The 24,045-nt window shown below is 44.2% G+C and overlaps 1 protein-coding gene across 1 annotated transcript; it reads left to right on the top strand.

Annotated features, from left to right (window-relative positions):
* Positions 1-642: 642 nt before the first annotated feature.
* Positions 643-18,389, top strand: LOC116408576 (cell wall protein DAN4-like). The gene is made up of 10 exons (XM_031896173.1): positions 643-964; positions 1,046-1,300; positions 1,531-1,643; positions 2,573-2,792; positions 3,211-3,345; positions 11,198-11,335; positions 12,966-13,046; positions 15,627-15,739; positions 16,113-16,302; positions 17,581-18,389. The coding sequence occupies exons 1-10, from the start codon at positions 643-645 to the stop codon at positions 17,784-17,786; spliced, it is 1,773 nt and encodes a 590-aa protein (XP_031752033.1). The 3' UTR covers positions 17,787-18,389.
* Positions 18,390-24,045: the final 5,656 nt, after the last annotated feature.

The raw sequence follows: 24,045 nt of genomic DNA, 5'->3' as shown, positions 1-24,045 counted from the left end.
ACCACTCCCTCATCCAACGCAACTACAGTAGCAATGAATACCACAACTCTACCTCCAAGCAACACTACTACAGTTGCAAATATCTCGACCACTCCCCCATCTAATGCAACTACAGTAGCAATGAATGCCACAACTCTACCTCCAAGCAACACTACTACAGTTGCAAATATCTCGACCACTCCCTCATCCAACGCAACTACAGTAGCAATGAATACCACAACTCTACCTCCAAGCAACACTACTACACTTGCAAATATCTCGACCACTCCCTCATCCAACGCAACTACAGTAGGAATGAATACCACAACTCTACCTCCAAGCAACACTACTAAAATTGCAAATATCTCAACCACTCCGTCATCCAACGCAACTACAGTAGCAATGAATACCACAACTCTACCTCCAAGCAACACTACTACAGTTGCAAATATCTCAACCACTCCCTCATCCAACGCAACTACAGTAGTAATGAATACTACAACTCTACCTCCAAGCAACACTACTAAAATTGCAAATATCTCAACCACTCCCTCATCCAATGCAACTACAGTAGCAATGAATACCACAACTCTACCTCCAAGCAACACTACTACAGTTGCAAATATCTCAACCACTCCCTCATCCAATGCAACTACAGTAGCAATGAATACTACAACTCTACCTCCAAGCAACACTACTACAGTCAAAAATACATCTTCTGCAACATCTACCACTACCTCATCCAATGCAACTACTGCAGCACTGAATGCTACAACGTCACCTGCAAGCAATGCTACAACTACAGCATTGACTAAAACAACTCAACCTACAAACACCACTACTTCTGTCCTCACATCTACAAGTGCAATATCCTCAACCACTGCAGCCTCAACACAGACCACAACGTCATCAACAATTGCAACCAGCACGTCAACAACTGCGTCCACTACCACTGCTGCAACCACCACAATAAATGCTGCATGTGGTGAGTCACAAACATATTTAATCATTCCAAAATGTCATTTGTTACTACTGCTCAAATTCTAATGTGTTTTTTTATTTGCAGCACAAGCAACTGTATCTATTCAGCTGGTCCAACTGTCTAGCGACCAAATCCAGGTCATGCCTATTGGTCAAAATGGACCAACTGGAGCTCAGTTCAACGTGATACTCTCACAGAGCAACTCAGTTTTATTTACACAAACAACGACTGGTTCCACGGTCTCATTTTCCAAGCTGTCTCCCTCCACTCAGTATAACATCATTGTAAAGCAACTGTCTTGTCCGAGCAATGCTGATACCACCAACAACGTGACCACAGGTATGGGTCTTCTGGAATCAGATTTAATGGTACTAAATGACAACTTTGGCAAATAACAAATCATAAGAGTACATAAACTTACATTGTGATGTCAATGAGGGTACAAGGCCGTTCATGTTGTTAGTAAAGTGGAGCTTTACTAATGTTAGGACAATACCCCAGTGCATTGTGTGTTGTTTTGCCTTCAAATGCTAAATCTCACCCACCCATCTCTCCTTGTCTGCTTACAGTTGGAAGACTATTTTCTGGCGAAGTCCGAATAACAAACACTCAATATACTGCTGAGATGAGCAATACAACCAGCAAAGCCTTCACAGATTTTGCAACTAACTTCACAGCAGATGTGAGTAGAAGATACTGCTACCGAGCCCACTGGGCTGCCATTGTAACATTGTCATAGTTTGTGCCAATAATTCATAACAGTAAATCAGTACGGATTGTATTTCTATATAGGCACTTAAGGGCCACTACCTGAAGCTGCCCCATCCCAGAAAAACTGCCCTTGGGTGCCTACATATGTTTGGCACAACACAAGAACCAACGTTTTGGCACCAACTTGTGAGCCTTTGTCTGGGTTTAGAGTTCAGGGTTGTGTTGTGCCAAGCTTTTTAATATAAATCATATGGGTAGGCATATGAGTAGGCATATGGGTAGACATTAAAGTAGGTCCTTCCAACGGACACGAGGGCACCCACTCCGTTTAGAAGAAGGGAGGTTCTGTTTAAATATTTGGAAAAGATTTGTTACAGTGAGAGCTGTGAAGTTGTGGAATTCCCTCCCCGAATCAGTGGTACTGGCTGATACATTATATAGGTACAAGAAGGGGCTGGGTGGGTATTTAGCAAGTGAGGGAATACAGGGTTATGGGAGATAGCTCTCAGTACAAGTGAGGGAATACAGGGTTATGGGAGATAGCTCTTAGTACCAGTTGCCCCAGGCACCGGTCCGATTGCCATCTTGGAGTCAGGAAGGAATTTTTTCCCCTCTGGGGCAAATTAGAGAGGCTTCAGATGCGTTTTTTGCCTTCCTCTGGATCAACTAGTAGTTAGGCAGGTTATATATAGGCATTATGGTTGAACGTGATGGATATGTGTCTTTTTTCAACCTAACTTACTATGTTACCATGTTACTATGTAAGTATGAGGGTACAGCTTAATATGTGCCCAGAACATTTCTTCTCTGTATATTTGTATTGACACAAATAATAGACCCATTCTATTGTGAAGTTAAGGAAATGATGTAAAGTACCTCCCTCTTTTCTGTGATTGACAGATGACAAATAACTTGCCGGCTGCCTCCAAGGCCTTGGTTAATGCTGGGAGAATGCTTATTAAGGTAAACAGTCTGAGGAGCGGAAGCATCATCACCGACTATTCCATAGCCACAAACACGGCTGATAATCTGACAGTGAGCAACGTGCAACAGGCATTCAGCAGCGCACTCAATAGCAGCTCCACTTTTACCGTGGACCCGACGTCTTACAAGTATGCAGGTACTGGCGGTTCTACTACTTGGCTCACCGTATAACCCAGATCTTAAGGACTGGGAAAAAATATTATTCCCATTAGAAAATTGTTATATTATAGGACCCCCCCCCCTATTTTGACCAGAGAAAGTGTATTTGTCTTTCTAGATTTTTGCTCACACCCTCATTGCATCCTCGCCTAATGGATAATAATTAGTTGAGTGCTGAGTACAACTTTCCCTTTTTTGCTATAGCCTTACTTTGTCACCATTCCGCCTATGTATACTGGTTTACATTCCTGATCTTCCCAAAAACCCAACCACTCTCTGCCAAGTCCATCATTGCTCCCCAATTGTGTCTGCAATACACAAAGAGCTAGGCATCTGCAGAAGAAAACAGAAGTTATTTAATATATTTCTGACTTTTCCTTACTCTCTCCCTACAGTCCTAAACGCGTGTGCTCCAGCAAACCCATGTTCTGTATATGCCTCCTGTATTTCCATCAATGGAGAAGCCACCTGCCAGTGCCTGTCTGGGTTTAATGACACCAGTCCGAGTGTTCCAGGAAGAACCTGCGTAGGTAAGAGGAGATGATTGGTTGTTGAAAGGGAGGGGTATTCAGGCGCTAATTATTTTGTATGGTACCTTACATCTTCCTCTCACTTTATAGAGATGTTACTATTTATATGTCATGAGTGATAATACAATCCTGAGACTTCCCCACAGACAGTTGCATGTAAAACCCCAATCATTAAAGGTACTTGTGTCAAAATGTGCTCCATATTTTTGTCCTTGCATCTGCCGCCTTCCTACTGCCTTCTGTTTCAAATGAGCTACTGACGCAGAAAAACTCATAGTTACATAGTTACATTGGGTTGAGAAAAGACCAAAGTCCATCAAGTTCAACCCTTCCAAGTAAACCCAGCACCCACACCCTATACTTACCTATCTATACACTCACATATATAAACTATATATACAACCACTAATACTAACTGTAGATATTAGTATCACAATAGCCTTGGGTACTATGCTTGTTCAAGAACTCATCCAGGCCCCTCTTATAGGCATTAACAGAGTCCGCCATTACCCCATCCCCCGGCAGGGCATTCCCCAACCTCACTGCCCTCACCGTGAGGAACCCCCTACCCAACATCCCCCGGCAGGGCATTCCCCCACCCCCTCACTGCCCTCACCGTGAGGAACCCCCTACCCAACATCCCCCGGCAGGGCATTCCCAACCCCCTCACTGCCCTCACCGTGAGGAACCCCCTACCCAACATCCCCCGGCAGGGCATTCCCCAACCCCCTCACTGCCCTCACCGTGAGGAACCCCCTACCCAACATCCCCCGGCAGGGCATTCCCCAACCCCCTCACTGCCCTCACCGTGAGGAACCCCCTACCCAACATCCCCCGGCAGGGCATTCCCCAACCCCCTCACTGCCCTCACCGTGAGGAACCCCCTACCCAACATCCCCCGGCAGAGCATTCCCCAACCCCCTCACTGCCCTCACCGTGAGGAACCCCCTACCCAACATCCCCCGGCAGGGCATTCCCCAACCCCCTCACTGCCCTCACCGTGAGGAACCACCTACGCTGCTTCAGATGGATGCTCCGTTCCTCTAATCCAGTGCTGTCCAACTTCTGTGGTACCGAGGGCCGGAATTTTCCTTGCCTACATGGTGGAGGGCCGATAATGGAAGCCAGTTTTGACCACTCCCCTTTTTTTAAACCACACCCACTTCAAACTACACCCATGCTATCACAAGAGCTTTTAAGACCATCCCACATTAATGGTGGCAACACAGCAAAAACCCAGTGGTTGGTGCTCACTGAAGGGATATCACCCTTCATTTATATATGAAAGAATTATATTATGTCATACACTTAAATCAATATGCCTCCTCCTCTTCTGTGGATAGCACAGCAACCCCCCCAGCATATAATTACACCCCTTGGGGACCATATAATGACTATTTCCAAATGCCAAACTCCAGGAACAAACCCCTGCCAGGTTCACCTTCCACAGGCAGCACAGGGCAGGCAGAGTATGGCACACACAGGCAGCATAGGAAAGGCAGAGTATGGCACACACAGGCAGCATAGGGAAGGCAGAGTATGGCACACACAGGCAGCATAGGAAAGGCAGAGTATGGCACACACAGGCAGCATAGGGAAGGCAGAGTATGGCACACACAGGCAGCATAGGGGAGGCATAGAGCAGGCAGAGTACTGCTTGCCCTACCCCTCCTGTGTGTGCCATACTCTGCCTGCCCTCCCCTGCCTATGTGTGCCATACTATGCTTGCCCTCCCCTTCCTATGTGTGCCATACTATGCTTGCCCTCCCCTGCCTATGTGTGCCATAATATGCTTGCCCTCCCCTTCCTATGTGTGCCATACTATGCTTGCCCTCCCCTGCCTATGTGTGCCATAATATGCCTGCCCCCCCTGCCTATGTGTGCCATACTATTCCTGCCCCCCCTGCCTATGTGTGCCATACTATTCCTGCCCACCCCTGCCTATGTGTGCCATACTATGCTTGCCCTCCCCTGCCTATGAGTGCCATACTATGCTTGCCCTCCCCTGCCTATGTATGCCATACTATTCCTGCCCTCCTCTGCCTATGTGTGCCATACTATGCTTGCCCTACCCTGCCTATGTGTGCCATACTATGCTTGCCCTCCCCTGCCTATGTGTGCCATACTATGCTTGCCCTCCCCTGCCTATGTGTACCATACTATGCCTGCCCTATTGCACACACAGGCAGCATACAGTGACACAATGCTGGATGTGTCAGAGGGAAAGTCTGAGGTGTGAAGAAGTGAACAATGGGGGTGATTACAGCCAGAGCCTGAGGTGTGAACACTGCAGGGGGAAAACAATCCAGAGATTAAAAGGTGTGAACAGTACAGGGGATTACATGATTAAACAGTACAGGGGATTACATGATTAAACAATACAGGGGGATTACAGCCTGAATCTGAGGTGTGAGCCATGCAGGGGGGCAGTTAATCTCAGTACTGATACCATTTAAAGGTAATACACAAAGGTAAACCATCAAAGCAACCAGACAGGTGGGGGGCCACACAGAGGGGGGTTGCGGGCCGCCAGTTGGACAGCCCTGCTCTAATCTAAAGAGGTGACCTCTGGTGCGTTGATTGTTTTTATGGGAGATACTGCCACCTCCGGACCAGTATCTGTAATTGCATCCCCATGGGAGTGCAATGGCGCTTGAATTATGGGGAAAAAACATGGGTGCTGCTCTCGAAATTGCACTCTGCTCACTATAAACATCTCCTTATGAGTTTAGCATGGGGCACAGGAATATCTTCTGTTATAAGAAGCCTTGCATTGTATATACAAGTTCTAATATTCAGCTTTATCCTGGATTTGTGATTGGAGACAGTGGTGAGCACTCGTGAAACCCCACTACCTGTTGACGCAGAGCTACTAACCCCAGCTGTTAATTGTTGTAGAAGCATGCTGGTAGATGTAGCCACAGACAGAATGTGCTTGCCTAGCATATACAGTTATAATTCATTTAAAACCAATTGGTTTGGGTCTGTAGTGTTAAAGACAATGGTGACCCTAAGGAAATATAGCACAACCTCTTGATGGCCACTGATCCCTTGCTTTGCAGATATAAATGAGTGTGTCGCCAGTACCAGCCCTTGCTCATCCCTAGCCAACTGCACCAACACCATAGGGAGTTATCAGTGCCAGTGCTACCCCGGGATACAAGATGGAAACTCTTCTAACCCCGGCCAACAATGTATCGGTGAGTACTAATGCCTTAACATAAATGTATCTGTGCAGCCCAACATGTGGAGACTGCCATCCAAGCTCTTGTTAAGTATTCCTATTTGGGCACTCAGGTGGCAAGCCTGAGTCTAATCATTTGGCCTCTGGGCTAGCGATTGTATCACATGAGCAGGCCTGTGTAGATCAATTTGGAGAGGGCCGCTTCTATGGTTTACTGCAGCCCTCACCCAATGATGATTTTTGGTCCAAACACCAACCAGATATTGGTCAGGGAGGCTGTATTTTTGTCAACTGTGGCAGAATCAACAGGCAAAACTGAACCATTTATGGCCAACTTTAGCTGGATATAACACTGTAGAAAACAACATACTGTATAGGAATGAACAGAGGTGCAGCTTACCCTCAGTGCAGAACTAAAAGCCCCAAAGGAAATAGTGAACCTACTGCAATGATACATAATCTGTGACTGATCTTTAAAACACAATGGCCCAATCACGGTGCATTGTGACGGCCGGATCTGTAGCCAGGCGAGGGCTTAGTGTAAGAATGCAGTTATTGCTGTTAAGTAGAGCTTAATCAGTCCCTAAAGGTTCTGTAAATCCTGAAATCAGGGTGTCGGTTCCTCCTAAACCTGAAATGTTTCATTTGCAGACCCAGCCGTATGCTTTAACAGCGCCACATTCTGCTCCCAGAATACCACCTGCCTCGACTCCAAAGCCGCCATATGTGCAAGTGAGTATTAATAAACGTGTGTATGTGTAAGGCAAAATAGCCTATATATCATTGTACTATTAGGGGGGCATTTACTTAAGGTTGTGGGTTTTTTCTACGATTCATATTTTTTGCCAAAAAATAGGACTTTGTTGTGAAGAACTCAATGAGAGGTGTTTTTTTTTACAACTGGATTATCTTTCTTTGCTTCATGGCTTTAGTGGTTTTTCTGAATCCAGGATTCGGTTCTGTATTCGGCCAGGATTTGGCCTTTTTCAGCAGGGTTCCCGCTGTGTAGCCCCGGGGGCAGCCATTAGAGTATGAAAAAGGATAACGGTCCAGGTTACATACAGCGGGGTATTTATATAAACTATAGTAGGGTTTCTGTAGCAAACACCCCAGCTGTACCAGTGCAGGAATGGCTGCCCCCGGGGCTACACAGCGGGGTATTTATATAAACTATAGTAGGGTTTCTGTAGCAAACACCCCAGCTGTACCAGTGCAGGAATGGCTGCCCCCGGGGCTACACAGCGGGGTATTTATATAAACTATAGTAGGGTTTCTGTAGCAAACACCCCAGCTGTACCGGTGCAGGAACGGCTGCCCCCGGGGCTACACAGCGGGGTATTTATATAAACTATAGTAGGGTTTCTGTAGCAAACACCCCAGCTGTACCAGTGCAGGAATGGCTGCCCCCGGGGCTACACAGCGGGGTATTTATATAAACTATAGTAGGGTTTCTGTAGCAAACACCCCAGCTGTACCGGTGCAGGAATGGCTGCCCCCGGGGCTACACAGCGGGGTATTTATATAAACTATAGTAGGGTTTCTGTAGCAAACACCCCGGCTGTACCAGTGCAGGAACGGCTGCCCCCGGGGCTATACAGCGGGGTATTTATATAAACTATAGTAGGGTTTCTGTAGCAAACACCCCAGCTGTACCAGTGCAGGAATGGCTGCCCCCGGGGCTACACAGCGGGGTATTTATATAAACTATAGTAGGGTTTCTGTAGCAAACACCCCAGCTGTACCAGTGCAGGAATGGCTGCCCCCGGGGCTACACAGCGGGGTATTTATATAAACTATAGTAGGGTTTCTGTAACAAACACCCCAGCTGTACCAGTGCAGGAATGGCTGCCCCCGGGGCTACACAGCGGGGTATTTATATAAACTATAGTAGGGTTTCTGTAGCAAACACCCCAGCTGTACCGGTGCAGGAATGGCTGCCCCCGGGGCTACACAGCGGGGTATTTATATAAACTATAGTAGGGTTTCTGTAGCAAACACCCCAGCTGTACCAGTGCAGGAATGGCTGCCCCCGGGGCTACACAGCGGGGTATTTATATAAACTATAGTAGGGTTTCTGTAACAAACACCCCAGCTGTACCAGTGCAGGAATGGCTGCCCCCGGGGCTACACAGCGGGGTATTTATATAAACTATAGTAGGGTTTCTGTAGCAAACACCCCAGCTGTACCGGTGCAGGAATGGCTGCCCCCGGGGCTACACAGCGGGGTATTTATATAAACTATAGTAGGGTTTCTGTAGCAAACACCCCAGCTGTACCAGTGCAGGAATGGCTGCCCCCGGGGCTACACAGCGGGGTATTTATATAAACTATAGTAGGGTTTCTGTAGCAAACACCCCAGCTGTACCAGTGCAGGAATGGCTGCCCCCGGGGCTACCCAGCGGGGTATTTATATAAACTATAGTAGGATTTCTTAAGTAAACACACAACTTTTACCAGAGCAGTGCAACAGTACATTATAAACTTCAAAAGAAGGAATTTGGTGAGGAAACAGTACTTTGAGAAGTAATCTCTATAAGTGTGGCATAAAGAGAGCACCCTCTAGTGACCACTGAGGGATATAACAACTGAGAAAAAAGTGTCAAAATAGCCACTAAAGAGTATAACAATTTTCTTTCAATCCATTAAAAACATAAGTAACCCCTTACAGACATGGCCTAAAGCCACAGCTCTTTCGATTAAAAATAATGACTCAAATAAAATTCCCTTTTTCAGATAAATTAGCAGTTCCTTCCGCCATCAAGTTCAACAGTTGGACCTTCACTACAGACCTGTACAACCGATCCAGCGCCGCCTACGCCAACCTATCAGCACAGTTCACAGGGGGGGTAAGAAAATCATTTATCCCTAGTTCATTGGAATCAAATACACTGCAATAGATTTGTATTTATACTTCAGTAATGTGCGGGTGTAGATATTGGATTGACTGTTTAGTGGGATGCCTACCCCCAATGGATTGATTTCTATTGGAAAAGGGAAGGGTTGCACGTCGCTCTACATGGGTATTAAAAGCGATACACATTTTTGGTCAATAATTGTGACTTGTACCACTTCCCATCTCAGTCAGTGCTAAGTCATCTGTAGTGTAATGTCAAACAATACCAGTGTAAGGCAGTTTGCAATAGTGTAACATGTTCTCCAGATCTCCATCAGATTCACTGACCATAGCAACAAAGCAGTGATTAGAATGACAGAATGAAGGATGAACAGGAATGGGAGTGAACAATAAACAAGTAATATAAAATAACACTAACAACATGTGTAACCTCAGCCTGCTGTGTTTGCCCCCATTATCAGAGATTAAATGCCAAGTTGAGGAGAGGCTGGATAGAAGATCAGATCATTATTAGTGGATGCTGGGAGACCATGATAGAGTAGAAAGAAATGCCATGTGTTATCCCTGTATGATCCCTGGGTACATGTGTGTTTATCATTGTACAGGTGGTAAGTGCAATGAGAGTGCAGCTGAGTGACAGCACCTTCAATATCACCGTGGTTGGCTTCAGGCCGGGAAGCGTCATCGCCTACTTTATGTCCACAACGCAATCATCCACCCTTAATGCCAGCATGATCCAGGCCGCTCTCACCAATGTAACAAAGGCCCTGCTATCCAGTAACATTACAAACCCGTGTAAGTTCCACCCATCAGCTTTACTACTCATGGCTGCTTTAAGAGAAATATGGATATGCTAAGGGGAGAGAGTAGACAAAGACCCAAGTCCCATCAGCCTGTGTTGGGTTCTTCTCTGATGCAAGCTTAAACATTCCTAAGGGGAAAATATATCTTTGTTTCCCCATTGGCAGGGACCCCAGTGTTTTTGGAATGACAAATAATTATTTGCCCTAAATGCCACTTTAAATTGCTGCCAGGCAGGTCTTAGGGCAAATAAGCATTCATGCCATATCTCAACCTGATCTACTTTTCTGCTGCTCCCACCCATTGGTCCTTCTTCCATTACAGTGAATGCAACATTATAAGATAAACTTTCATTTTTGACTCTATGTAAGTCTCCCCTTAATCTTAAGGGCCTTAGTGCCCTTACTCTTAAATAGAAATTCTTATCTTAACGTTACCAAGTGGGCTTTTTAAAAAAAAAAATGACGTCTGCCCCCAATCTCCCCACTCTACCATCTTAATAATGCTTTCCCAACATATCCCATTGGATAATTGTGATATATTAGGTGACAACCCTACTCTGTTCTCTTCCCACCAGTTCTTACTGGTTCACATTCTTGATCTTTTCAATACCTCAACCACGTTCTCCAAAGACCATTTCTGCCCCCTGTTGTGTCTTTAATACACAGGAGCAATTAAGAATTAGATATCTTTATTATAGACAGAGGTTATTACTGCCATTTCTGACTATCTTACCAGTTCTAATATTGTTACCAATGCTCTCCCTCCAGTCCAAAATGCTTGTGATCCTTCAGTAAATCCATGTTCTGTATATGCCTCCTGTACTTCCATCAATGGAACTGCCAGCTGCCAGTGCCTGTCTGGGTTTACTGACACCAATCCCAGTGTTCCAGGAAGAACCTGCGTAGGTGAGAGGAAATGATTGGTTGTTGAAAGGACCTTATAGGGTTAATACATGTTCCTATGGTCCCATAAAGATTAGAGCACAACCTTTTTGCTCTTTCCATTTGCAGATATAAATGAGTGTGCCGCCAGTACCAGCCCTTGCGCATCCCTAGCCAACTGCACCAACACCATAGGGAGTTATCAGTGCCAGTGCTACCCCGGGATACAAGATGGAAACCCTTCTAACCCCGGCCAACAATGTATCGGTGAGTAAATATGCCATTACATTAAGATAAACCATATAGAGACTGACTTCCAAGCTATTGTTAAGAATTATGCACAGTAAATATTGTGGTAAACCACAAGTCGATTATTTTTAGTCTTCGCTGAATCGGAATCCACCACAAATGATTCAATGAAATACTGATAGAAAAAAGTAGAAGGAAAGGAAAGTTGTAACTACAAAATTTTAAACCATTGGGGGGGAGAAGGGTAAAAGGAGGCTGTGACCACAAAACTCATATTGACAAACACAAGAGGTCCTCTGGCCAAATAGTGTACCAAGTCCATACCGCAATTTGCACTCAAAGCTTCCATAGTTACATAGGGTTGAAAACAAGACCATCAAGTCCATCAAGTTCAGCCCTTTCAAGTCAACTCAAAGTTGAACAAAGCATAATCTGTGAACAAAGTCTTCTGTTGTCCAGGGCTTAAAACTCCCAAGGCATTAGGGGTTCACATTGGATTTGACTAGACAATAAGATAAAGCCGAACCCTGCAAAGGAGTGCCATATTCTGGTTTTGGTGCATTCATATTTAATAAAACAACAAAAGAATTAAGCTGCTGAGGCAAATCAGGTGGATCTAAATGTTAGGGCAGGGGTTGTACCACATCAGTAGGCCTGTGTAGACCAATGGTAAGAGGGTTGCAGCTACGGCCTCATACATCCCTCACCTGATGGGACTTTTCAGCCCTTTTCCCAGCCAGATATCAATCAGGGAGACTTATTTTTTGGTCAACAGTGGCAAGAATCGTCATGCAATATCAGGCCATTTTGTCAAAACCCATCAGTTAATAGAGCTTCTCCAGCAGAATCCTGCATTGTAATCTGTTTTTCCCATGGGGCTAGGCATATTCATTTCCCAGGGTGCCACAGCCATGTGACCTGTGCTCTGATAAACTTCACTCACTTTACTGCTGCGCTGCAAGTCGGAGTGATATCCCCCCCCCTCACCCCCAGCAGCCGATCAGCAGAACAATGGGAAGGGAGCAAGATAGCACCTCCCAGTAGGTATCAGAATAGCACTCAATAATAAGAAATCCAAGTCCGGCTTGGGACTCCTCCAGTTACATGGGAGTAGGAGAAACAATAGGTTAGCTGAAAGCAGTTCTAATGTGTAGCGCCAGCTCCTTCTGAAAGCTCAGACTCAGGCACACTTTACTGCTGCGCTACAAGTTGGAGTGATATCCCCCCCCCTCACCCCCAGCAGCCGATCAGCAGAACAATGGGAAGGGAGCAAGATAGCAGCTCCCAGTAGGTATTAGAATAGCACTCAATAGTAAGAAATCCAAGTCCGGCTTGGGACTCCTCCAGTTACATGGGAGTAGGAGAAACAATAGGTTAGCTGAAAGCAGTTCTAATGTGTAGCGCTGGCTGAAAGCTCAGACTCAGGCACAAGGCACTGAGATGGCGCCTACACACCAATATTACAGCTACAAATACATTTGTTGGTACAAGAATAAAAGGTTAAATGGCAGAGGGAATTATTTGCTGTGTAACAGTGTCATTAAGAAATAAAAAGTGCCCCATAAACATCATGACAATATCCTTTTAAATAACCATGTAATGTTGTTATTATCTATTCCTCCGTATACCTTTAACATTTGCCTTGCAGACCCAGCCGTATGCTTTAACAGCACCACGCTCTGCTCCCAAAATACCACCTGCCTCGACTCCAAAGCAACCATTTGCGCAAGTGAGTATGTTTAGAAATATGTGTATGCTAAGGCAAACTATTCTATGTATTATTAACATTAAAGGGGATGCAAAAGCAAAAAAACAATATTGCATGTACTGGTTGTAACCCAAAAAAGAAGCATATTTGCAGGGTACTTCAATTAGAAATGTTGTACCGTTCCTTTAAATTAACTGATTATGTTCAGCTGACTTCATTGTTCGTCTTTGAAGCCGCCTACAGAAATTCTGCATTCTGATTGGCAGGGAAGCAGCGCAAGGTTGCTTCTCTCAATGATAAATAAACAAATGAACTGTAAGCTCACTGGGGCAGGGAGTGATGGGAATGTGATAGGGACCTTAGATTGCAAACTCACTGGGGCAGGGACTGATGGGAATGTGATAGGGACCTTAGATTGTAAGCTCACTGGGGCAGGGACTGATGGGAATGGGATAGGGACCTTAGATTGTAAGATCACTGGGGCAGGGACTGATGGGAATGGGATAGGGACCTTAGATTGTAAGCTCACTGGGGCAGGGACTGATGGGAATGTGATAGGGACCTTAGACTGTAAGCTCACTGGGGCAGGGACTGATGGGAATGTGATAGGGGCCTTAGATTGTAAGCTCCACTGGGGCAGGGGCTGATGGGAATGTGATAGGGGCCTTAGATTGTAAGCTCACTGGGGCAGGGACTGATGGGAATGTGATAGGGACCTTAGACTGTAAGCTCACTGGGGCAGGGACTGATGGGAATGTGATAGGGGCCTTAGATTGTAAGCTCCAATGGGACAGGGGCTGATGGGAATGTGATAGGGGCCTTAGATTGTAAGCTCCACTGGGGCAGGGGCTGATGGGAATGTGATAGGGGCCTTAGATTGTAAGCTCACTGGGGCAGGGACTGATGGGAATGTGATAGGGGCCTTAGATTGTAAGCTCACTGGGGCAGGGACTGATGGGAATGTGATAGGGACCTTAGATTGTAAGCTCACTGGGGCAGGGACTGATGGGAATGTGATAGGGACCTTAGATTGTAAGCTCCACTGGGGCAGGGGCTGATGGGAATGTGATAGGGACCTTAGATTGTAAGCTCACTGGGGCAGGGGCTGATGGGAATGTGATAGGGACCTTAGATTGTAAGATCACTGGGGCAGGGACTGATGGGAATGTGATAGGGACCTTAGATTGTAAGCTCACTGGGGCAGGGACTGATGGGAATGTGATAGGGACCTTAGATTGTAAGCTCACTGGGGCAGGGGCTGATGGAAATGGGATAGGGACCTTAGATTGTAAGCTCACTGGGACAGGCACTGATGGGAATGTGATAGGGACCTTCGATTGTAAGCTCACTGGGGCAGGGACTGATGGGAATGTGATAGGGACCTTAGATTGTAAGCTCACTGGGGCAGGGACTGATGGGAATGTGATAGGGACCTTAGATTGTAAGCTCACTGGGGCAGGGACTGATGGGAATGTGATAGGGACCTTAGATTGTAAGCTCCACTGGGGCAGGGGCTGATGGGAATGGGATAGGGACCTTAGATTGTAAGCTCACTGGGGCAGGGGCTGATGGGAATGTGATAGGGACCTTAGATTGTAAGATCACTGGGGCAGGGACTGATGGGAATGTGATAGGGACCTTAGATTGTAAGCTCACTGGGGCAGGGACTGATGGGAATGTGATAGGGACCTTAGATTGTAAGCTCACTGGGGCAGGGGCTGATGGGAATGGGATAGGGACCTTAGATTGTAAGCTCACTGGGACAGGCACTGATGGGAATGTGATAGGGACCTTAGATTGTAAGCTCACTGGGGCAGGGACTGATGGGAATGGGATAGGGACCTTAGATTGTAAGCTCACTGGGGCAGGGACTGATGGGAATGTGATAGGGACCTTAGATTGTAAGCTCACTGGGGCAGGGACTGATGGGAATGTGATAGGGACCTTAGATTGTAAGCTCCACTGGGGCAGGGACTGATGGGAATGTGATAGGGACCTTAGATTGTAAGCTCACTGGGTCAGGGACTGATGGGAATGTGATAGGGACCTTAGATTGTAAGCTCACTGGGGCAGGGACTAATGGAAATGTGATAGGGACCTTAGATTGTAAGCTCACTGGGGCAGGGACTGATGGGAATGGGATAGGGACCTTAGATTGTAAGCTCCACTGGGGCAGGGACTGATGGGAATGATGTATAATCTCTCTGCTTCATAATGCCATTAATATACATATATATATAGTATATTACAGAATGCCCTATTCCTAGCAACTTCGCAACTGGTCTTCATTATTTATCTTTTATAGTTTTCAAATTTCCACTTCTACATTTTTCCAACTTTCAAATAGGGTCGCTGACCCCGACAGCCGAAAACGATTGCTCTGGGATCTTACTAATTCAAATGTATTACTGTTGTTACTCCTTTATAACTTATCTTACTATTCAGCCCCTCTCTTATTCTAATTTCAGTCTTTCATTCAACCCGCTGCCTGGTTGCTAAGGTAAACAAGACCCTAGCAACCAGACAGCTACTGAAATTCCAAACCGGAGAGCTGCTAAACAAAAAGTTAAATAACTGAAAATATCATATTAAATGTTACAGATAAATTAGCAGTTCCTTCTGGCATCAAGTTCAACAGTTGGACCTTCACTACAGACCTGTACAACCGATCCAGCGCCGCCTACGCCAACCTATCAGCACAGTTCACAGGGGGGGTAAGAAAATCATTTATCCCTATCTTATTGGAACTCAAATATTATATATGAAATGTAGATTTATAGAGTTCCCACTCCAGCTCTTTTTTAATTGATTACAATACAGTTTTTACCAAAGAGTCCACCATGTTAAATAAGCCCCTAAAAATCCTGAATGGAGAGCTGTAAAAGTTTCTCTCGAGCAAACTGAGGTGGATAAATATGTCCCACAGGATTGGATTTTGATGCCACAGCCCTTGGTATAATAGAAGACAATCTTCAATCTGCTACTGACTTGCCCTGAGAGCAGCATTAGAAGGTTGAAGAGAGGCTGAACAGAGTAAAAATTAAATATGTATGATCCCTGGGTACATGAGTGTTTCTCATTGGGCAGGTGGTAAGTGCCATGAGAGTGAAGCTAAGTGACAGCACCTTCAACATGATCGTGGTTGGCTTCAGGCCGGGAAGTGTCATCGGCTACTTTATGTCCACGACGCAATCATCCACCCTTGATGCCAACACAATCCAGGCCGCTCTTACCAGTGTAGTGTCGCTCTTGGTATCCAGTAACATTACAAACTTGGGTAAGTTCTACCTAATTTTCTAACTCAACCTAATTCTTCTGGTCCCATTCCCAATCCACTACTCCACCTTTCTTACTTGTGAGCCACAGTCAAATGTAAAAAGACTTGGGGAGCAACACAAGCACCATAAAAGTTCATGGAGGAGCCAAATAAGGGCTGTGATTGGCTATTAGGCAGCCTCTATGCACCCTATCAGCTTACAGGGGCTTTATTTGGTAGGAAATCTTGTTTTTATTCAACCAAAACTTGCCCCCAAGTCAGGAATTCAAAAATAACTGCCTGGTTTGGGGGCACTGAGAGCAACATCCAAGGGGTTGGGGAGCAACATGTTGCCCCCGAGCCACTGGTTGGGGACCACCGCACTACTCCTTCCATTTTAGAATGAATGTAATATTGAGAGGCCAGCTCCCATTGTCAACTTCTTTTCCTGAAAGCCCAAATTCCACCTAGCTTCAGATCCCATGGTAACACAACGTTGTTGATAGCTGGACAGAAAAGACAAGAAAGCCCCATGGCTGCTTTTTTAGAGGGGGGGGGGGTGACAATTTACGATGGACCCAGGTCCTCAAATGGGGCCTGTCCCTGGAAAAACAGATCTAGAAACTTGTATTAGATCTGATGTGTCTTTTATAAAATTACCCCTTAGAATGTAATGAAAAAAGTACCTAAATGAAGCAGCAGGTTGGTTGTTGTGAGGCCCAGTTTTGCTTATGATACTTCATAAATCCCAACCAGGGCCAGTCTTATAAACTACGGGCCTAATTGGGACCATTTTGTCCCCTACACAAAGTGTTGGCAGCTGGCACAGGGTTCCAGGGCTGGGGGGCAAATAGTCCCTGCCTCTTGCTCTCCAAGTAACTGATGGTGTAACCCCGCCTTTTCCCCTCTCTTTCTCTTGTTCTATTGGCCCCCAACATTTCATGGCACAATGTGGCCCCCAAGCACTGGGCACTGACACACTAAGCATACTATATACAGTGTGAGACTATTGCCCCCCCGGCACACTATACACAGTGACAGACAGTGGGTACCCTGGGGTAGCAGTATGAATGCAGTGCCCACTTTGTGTTCAATGTCCCAGAACCCATAGCAGCATTATCAGACAATCATTGTCGGGGGTGGACTGGACAGCTTCATGTGCTTATTCCCATTGGTGCAGTGCCCTATTGGGCCTAATAGGTCCAACTGGCCTAAGGTTGGCCCTGATCCCAACACCTTTCACTTCTACATTTTTTAAGCATATATATATATATTTATTTGATTTTCTTTCCCTTTCAGTGATTGTAAACACTAGCATATCAAGCAGTCCGGACCCATACTACGGCTGGAGAACGGCCATTATTGTCGTCGGCGTGTTTTTGGGAGTCGCCGCGCTCCTCGCCGCAGTAATTGCCGCAGTATGTTATCGCTCCAGGCGTAAATTTGGCAGTTACAAACCCAGTGTTAACAGTGACGACATCATCCAAAGAGGCTCCTATAAATAATGTATAAGGGATTCTCTTTGTTCTTACTAAATGTATTTATTCTGTATCACTGGTTTGAATTATAGTCAATGTGATATAAATATGACCTATATTTAATTTAATTTTTTTCTTTATATATTTGCTCATTTCTGCTCTGCGCTCGATAAGCAGTCAATGTATTACAGACAAATGAAAAATGTTCCTTGCTCACAGTGCTGGAGGTTGTTTGGCAAGGCTCAAAGCTATCAGGATAAGGCCCAGGGTGGCTAAAAAAGGACTTAAGGCCCCTTGTGGCTAAAAAATAAACCAGGGGTATTGAACTTGTGGCCTGACAAATTCCATAGTCCATCCTGAACATCTTTCTTCTTTCAGGGGACATTAGAAAAAGTAGTTTTCCATAGGCTGGCATTACATAGGCATATTATTCCAATCAAGGGCCCCTGCTGAGGGCCCCAATCCAATGCCCTTTATGCCCTACCTTAACCCTCTATGCAAACTAACTTCTGTTACAATCACCATAATTGTTTTACACGCAAAGCCATTGTCAGGCTGATTAAGCAAAGGGGGTTTAAAGACTAAAGGTGGCCATACATGAGCAGATCTTCCCCCGATATCTCCTCCTACGGGTGGGCGATATCGGGGAGCATTTAGGTAAAAAAAAAAATCCGATCGTTTGGCCCTGGGGCCCTGGGTCCGCTCCCAGGCCGCTCTGCTCTCCCCATACACGGGCCGATTAGCTGCCGAATCGGTCCAAGGGACCCATATCGGCAGCTATAGTCGGCCCGTGTATGGGGACCTTAAAGCTTAACATAGAAAAAAATAGGAATTATTAATCCCTATGGAGGTGTATACACACATAGTAACATAGTAAGTTAGGTTGAAAAAAGACGTCCATCACGTTCAACCATAATGCCTATATATATCCCCTTATATATTTATACATAGTTATCATGTCCCCCCTTAAGGGAAAGTCAATACTGAATGTCGCGCACAGGCTGTACACATACATAAGGTATTCTTGTTCTCAATAAACACTTGGGTAGCATTAGAATATCCGTGTGTATTAACCATTTTAGTCTCAAGAAGGTTATTAGCAATGAGATATCTACTAACCCTACGTCATAAGGGCGACAATGATCCACGATGGACAGTTCTAAGAGCCTCTTTCAAATTATCATTTGGCCTAAAGAGAAATCAGGTTTAATCCAGGCTTGGATCATTATCACCCTCATAACTCGGGGTTCGCTGGCATCCCTAGAGACCTAGATGGATCAAGTAGGCCGATTATGGGACCAACATATAGTTTAAGATATTTCCTTTATCCCCATTATTTGCATTACAGATTTGCTGGTATAACACTAAAGGTGGCCATACAGGTTAAGACTTTGACAAGCGAGCAGATCTTCTCCTGATATTCCCACCTACAGGGTGAATTTAGGCTAATTTTGGCGTTTGGCCCTGGGGCCAACGGTCGTAGTAAAACGATGGTAATGGGCACAGTAAATTTTTTAACCTGCCCAATCGATATCTGGTCGATTTCAGGCCAGATGTTGGTCAGACAGGCCCATCGGTAGTGCCCCTACACAAGCTGGTGAATTGGTCTAAGGGACCCATATCAGCAGCTACAATTGGCCTGTGTATGGCCACCTTAAGCATATCAGTACAACAGTCAACTTGTTGATGCCATTGGTTTGTAAAGTAATACTAGGCTGTAACTATCAGGGTTGGTTTAAGCTCAGACTTTGCCTGCCAATATCTCCCATACAAATGCATTTTATTTCTGGGGTTCTTATGCCTTTTTTTCAAGCATAAATGTTACTTTTCCAAAATGGCGGTGTCAAACCTGTGGTCAAACTACTCACCCAGTGGTCCTCAGCCAACAAAACCTGCTGGAAGGTGTAGTTTTCTGATGTGAGGGATGTCTCGCTCTAATGGAACCTCTGCAGAGAGAGGGCCATAGCAGAGCAGCCTATAGAAGGCATTGGTGGCTCCGTAGCACAGTTTTTTCTCTTGCCATTTACCAATTATAAAGAATGATACTTTGTAATCTTGCACAGACTGCTTAATAAACATAATCCTAAAATATATCATTGTATTTTTAACATATTAAAATATTATAAACGAATTTCTGAATAATTTATTGTATTGAATATGTTTTTGAGCAGCGGTAATAAATGATATTTTGCTAAGTTGCCTTGTTTATTTCACTGCATTTTATAAATACCCGTATATACTCGAGTATAAGCCGATCCGAATATAAGCCGAGGTACCTAATTTTACCTAAGAAAACTGGAAAAACCTATTGACTCGAGTATAAGCCTAGGGTGGGAAATGCAGCAGCTACTGCTAAGTTTCAATAATCAAAATAAATACCAATGAAATTACATTAATTGAGGCATCAGTGGGGTATATGTTTCTAAATATTTATTTCAAAGAAAAACAGTAAATTAGCTCTGTAAGTGGAGAAGAAGGTCAACAAAAACAATATTGTATCAACAATGATACCTTAAGAGTACTACCCCCTAAGCACAATCAGCAACCAAGCTAAAACACAAAGGGGCTGATTTACTAAGACACGAATTCGAATCTGAATTGGAAACATTCCGACTGGTAAACGAACTTTTTGCGACTTTTTCGTATTTTTTGCAAAATTTTTCGTTGCCTTTACGATTTGCGCGAAAAAACGCGAGTTTTTCGTAGCCATTCCGAAAGTTGTGCAAAATCTGGCGATTTTTTCGTAGCGTTAAAACTTGCGCGAAAAGTTGCGATTTTTTCGTAGCGTTCTTGCGCGAAAAGTCGCGCCTTTTTCGTAGCGTTAAAACTTAAAAGGCGCAAGTTTTAGCGCTACGAAAAAATCGCAACTTTTCGCGGAAGTTTTAACGCTACGAAAAAATCGCCAGATTTTGCGCAACTTTCGGAATGGCTACGAAAAACTCGTGTTTTTTCGCGCAAATCGTATTGGTAATGAAAAAGACGCGACAATTTTCCGAAAAAATCGCAAAATACCGATCATTACGAAAAAAACGCAATCGGACGCATTCGGCCCGTTCGTGGGTTAGTAAATGTGCCCCAAAGAGTTAAAATCCTTCAAAACTATATATAGATTATAAAGAATATAAAGTGCAATGTCTAGTGCAGAATGGGACAGGGGAGGATGGTAGATAAAGATGAATTTGGGAGCCAGGGCACTGGAGGGTCTGGTTAGGGGGGGCCTAATTTGCACACAAAGGACAGAGGGTGCTAGTCTGGAGGGACCCATGGCACCCGACTCGAGTATAAGCCGAGGGTGACTTTTTCAGCACATTTTGGGTGCTGAAAAACTAGGCTTATACACGAGTATATACAGTAATAAAAAATTTTGTTGGACCACCAAAGGGTCAATTTAATAACATGGCTCTGGCTCTAGTAACCCATGGCAACCAGCAGGTTATGATCAGACTAATAAATAATTCCCACCGGCTGCAGTTGCTATAGGTTGCTAGAAGTGGCTAACATCCTATTAAAATGTTGGAGCAGAGGTGACGAGGAAACCATCAGAACACGAGGAAACCACCATAACAACCTATATGTGTCTGATCTGTGCTGTCTCCATACTGCTCTTTATTTACTAAACAGACCAAGTACCCTATGGGGGTTAAGTATTGTCCATGACTGTGACAGGCCCATTTATTAACATTCTCAATTATATAGTTTTAGAGGTTTTTGAAATCACAAAAAAAAAATTGTCTAAAACCATTATGGGAGTTATTTTCGAAAAAACTCGAATTTTTCAGGTACAATTTCTGAAAAATTCATATTTTTCGAAAAGCAATATCAGAAAGGTCAAGTACAGGTACAGGGACCAATTATCCAGAATGCTCGGGACTCGGGGTTTTCTGGATAAGGGGTAATTCGGATCTCCTACCTTAATTCTACTGTTTATTTAAACAGTGATTAAACCCAATAAGATTGTTTTGGCTCCATTAAGGATTCATTATATGTTAGTTGGGATCAAGTACAGGTACTGTTTTATTATTACAGAGAAAAGGGAATCATTTAACCATTAAATAAACCCAATAGGGCTGTTCTGCCCCAATAAGGGGTAATTATATCTTAGTTGGGATCAAGTACAGGTACTGTTTTATTATTACAGAGAAAAGGGAATCATTTAACCATGAAATAAACCCAATAGGGCTGTTCTGCCCCAATAAGGGGTAATTATATCTTAGTTGGGATCAAGTACAGGTACTGTTTTATTATTACAGAGAAAAGGGAATCATTTAACCATTAAATAAACCCAATAGGGCTGTTCTGCCCCAATAAGGGGTAATTATATCTTAGTTGGGATCAAGTACAGGTACTGTTTTATTATTACAGAGAAAAGGGAATCATTTAACCATTAAATAAACCCAATAGGGCTGTTCTGCCCCCAATAAGGGGTAATTATATCTTAGTTGGGATCAAGTACAGGTACTGTTTTATTATTACAGAGAAAAGGGAATCATTTAACCATTAAATAAACCCAATAGGGCTGTTCTGCCCCCAATAAGGGGTAATTATATCTTAGTTGGGATCAAGTACAGGTACTGTTTTATTATTACAGAGAAAAGGGAATCATTTAAACATTAAATAAACCCAATAGGGCTGTTCTGCCCCCAATAAGGGGTAATTATATCTTAGTTGGGATCAAGTACAGGTACTGTTTTATTATTACAGAGAAAAGGGAATCATTTAACCATTAAATAAACCCAATAGGGCTGTTCTGCCCCCAATAAGGGGTAATTATATCTTAGTTGGGATCAAGTACAGGTACTGTTTTATTATTACAGAGAAAAGGGAATCATTTAACCATGAAATAAACCCAATAGGGCTGTTCTGCCCCCAATAAGGGGTAATTATATCTTAGTTGGGATCAAGTACAGGTACTGTTTTATTATTACAGAGAAAAGGGAATCATTTAACCATGAAATAAACCCAATAGGGCTGTTCTGCCCCCAATAAGGGGCCTTGCTCTTGTAAAGCATTAATAGTAATGATAGCAATGGGTAAGTTCTATGCAATTCTAGAATTGTATGTAGTGATGGGCGAAATGTTTCGCCAGGCATGGATTCGCGGTGAATTTCCACGTTTCGTCATTGGCGGATTGTTTCGCGAAACGGATGAAAAAATTTGCTGCAGAAAAATTTGCCGCATGTCCAAAAATTGGCGCCGGCGTAAAAAAAGAATTGTCGCGGGCGTCAAAAGAATAGCCGCGCGACTAAATAATAGCCGCGTGCGACGAAACAATAGCCGCGGGCGACGAAACAATAGCCGCGCGACAAAACAATAGCCGCAGGCGACGAAATAATAGCCGCGTGCGACAAAATAATAGCCGCGGGCGACAAAACAATAGCCGCGGGCGACGAAACAATAGCCACGCAACAAAATAATATATTTTCAAAATAATACTATTGAAAAAAAATATATAAAATACAACCAGAATGGAACATTTATGCTCAGTTGTACAGCTGAATGCAAAAGTTTGGGCACCCCCTGCCATATTTAGTTGAGTGAAAAGTAGAGCACAGCTATTGCAGCAATCAATGGGTTAAAAAAACAACATATTTTTTACATATATTTGGACACCAAAGGGCCTGAGTTCATATTTAACTCCTTTCTATGAATTATAAACTAGATGGTAGTGTGTTGAGGGCATCTATTATAAAGAAGGATTTGGGGATTTTGAGGATAATAAACTGTGCCACGCTAGGCAGTGTCTCTCAGTGGCTACTAAAGCAAATAAAGTGATGTTGTATAAAAAAAGAAGAGTAACTCAAGGGGCAAAAAATTAATTTTGCCTTTTTATAGATCCCTTACCTTGGGAATTCAGGGCAGTTTTGGGATCCAGTCCAGAAGGATATTAATGAGCTGGAAATAGTGCAGGGATGTACAGCTAAACTGGCAATAGGAATAGAAAAGAATATCAAGGTTGAGGTTGGATTCTCTGGAAAAGGGTGCTTGTGAGGCAACATGATCACTCTTTACTAGGCGACTATTTTTTGACATAGGCGGCAATTTGTTTCCCGCGCCAAATTTTTTTGCCCATTTCGCAAAAAAATTGCAATGGCAAAATGCGGAAATTTGCCGTGAATCCATGCTTGGCAAATTATTTCAAAAATCTTCTGATGAAGTGGCCTTGAGCCACGAAACGCGTCAAGCTAGGGAGTTCTAGTTTTGTTAACTCTGCACTATGTTTTTAATGGAAGCTACTAATAAAGATTGATATATTTTTTTAAACTCAGTAGTCCTAGCTTGCTCCGTC

The sequence above is a fragment of the Xenopus tropicalis genome, chromosome 2 (assembly GCF_000004195.4).
Source record: "Xenopus tropicalis strain Nigerian chromosome 2, UCB_Xtro_10.0, whole genome shotgun sequence".
In the NCBI taxonomy this organism is placed as follows: domain Eukaryota; kingdom Metazoa; phylum Chordata; class Amphibia; order Anura; family Pipidae; genus Xenopus; species Xenopus tropicalis.
Note: the sequence above shows the minus strand (reverse complement) of the source record. Positions and strands in the feature narration are given on the sequence as shown.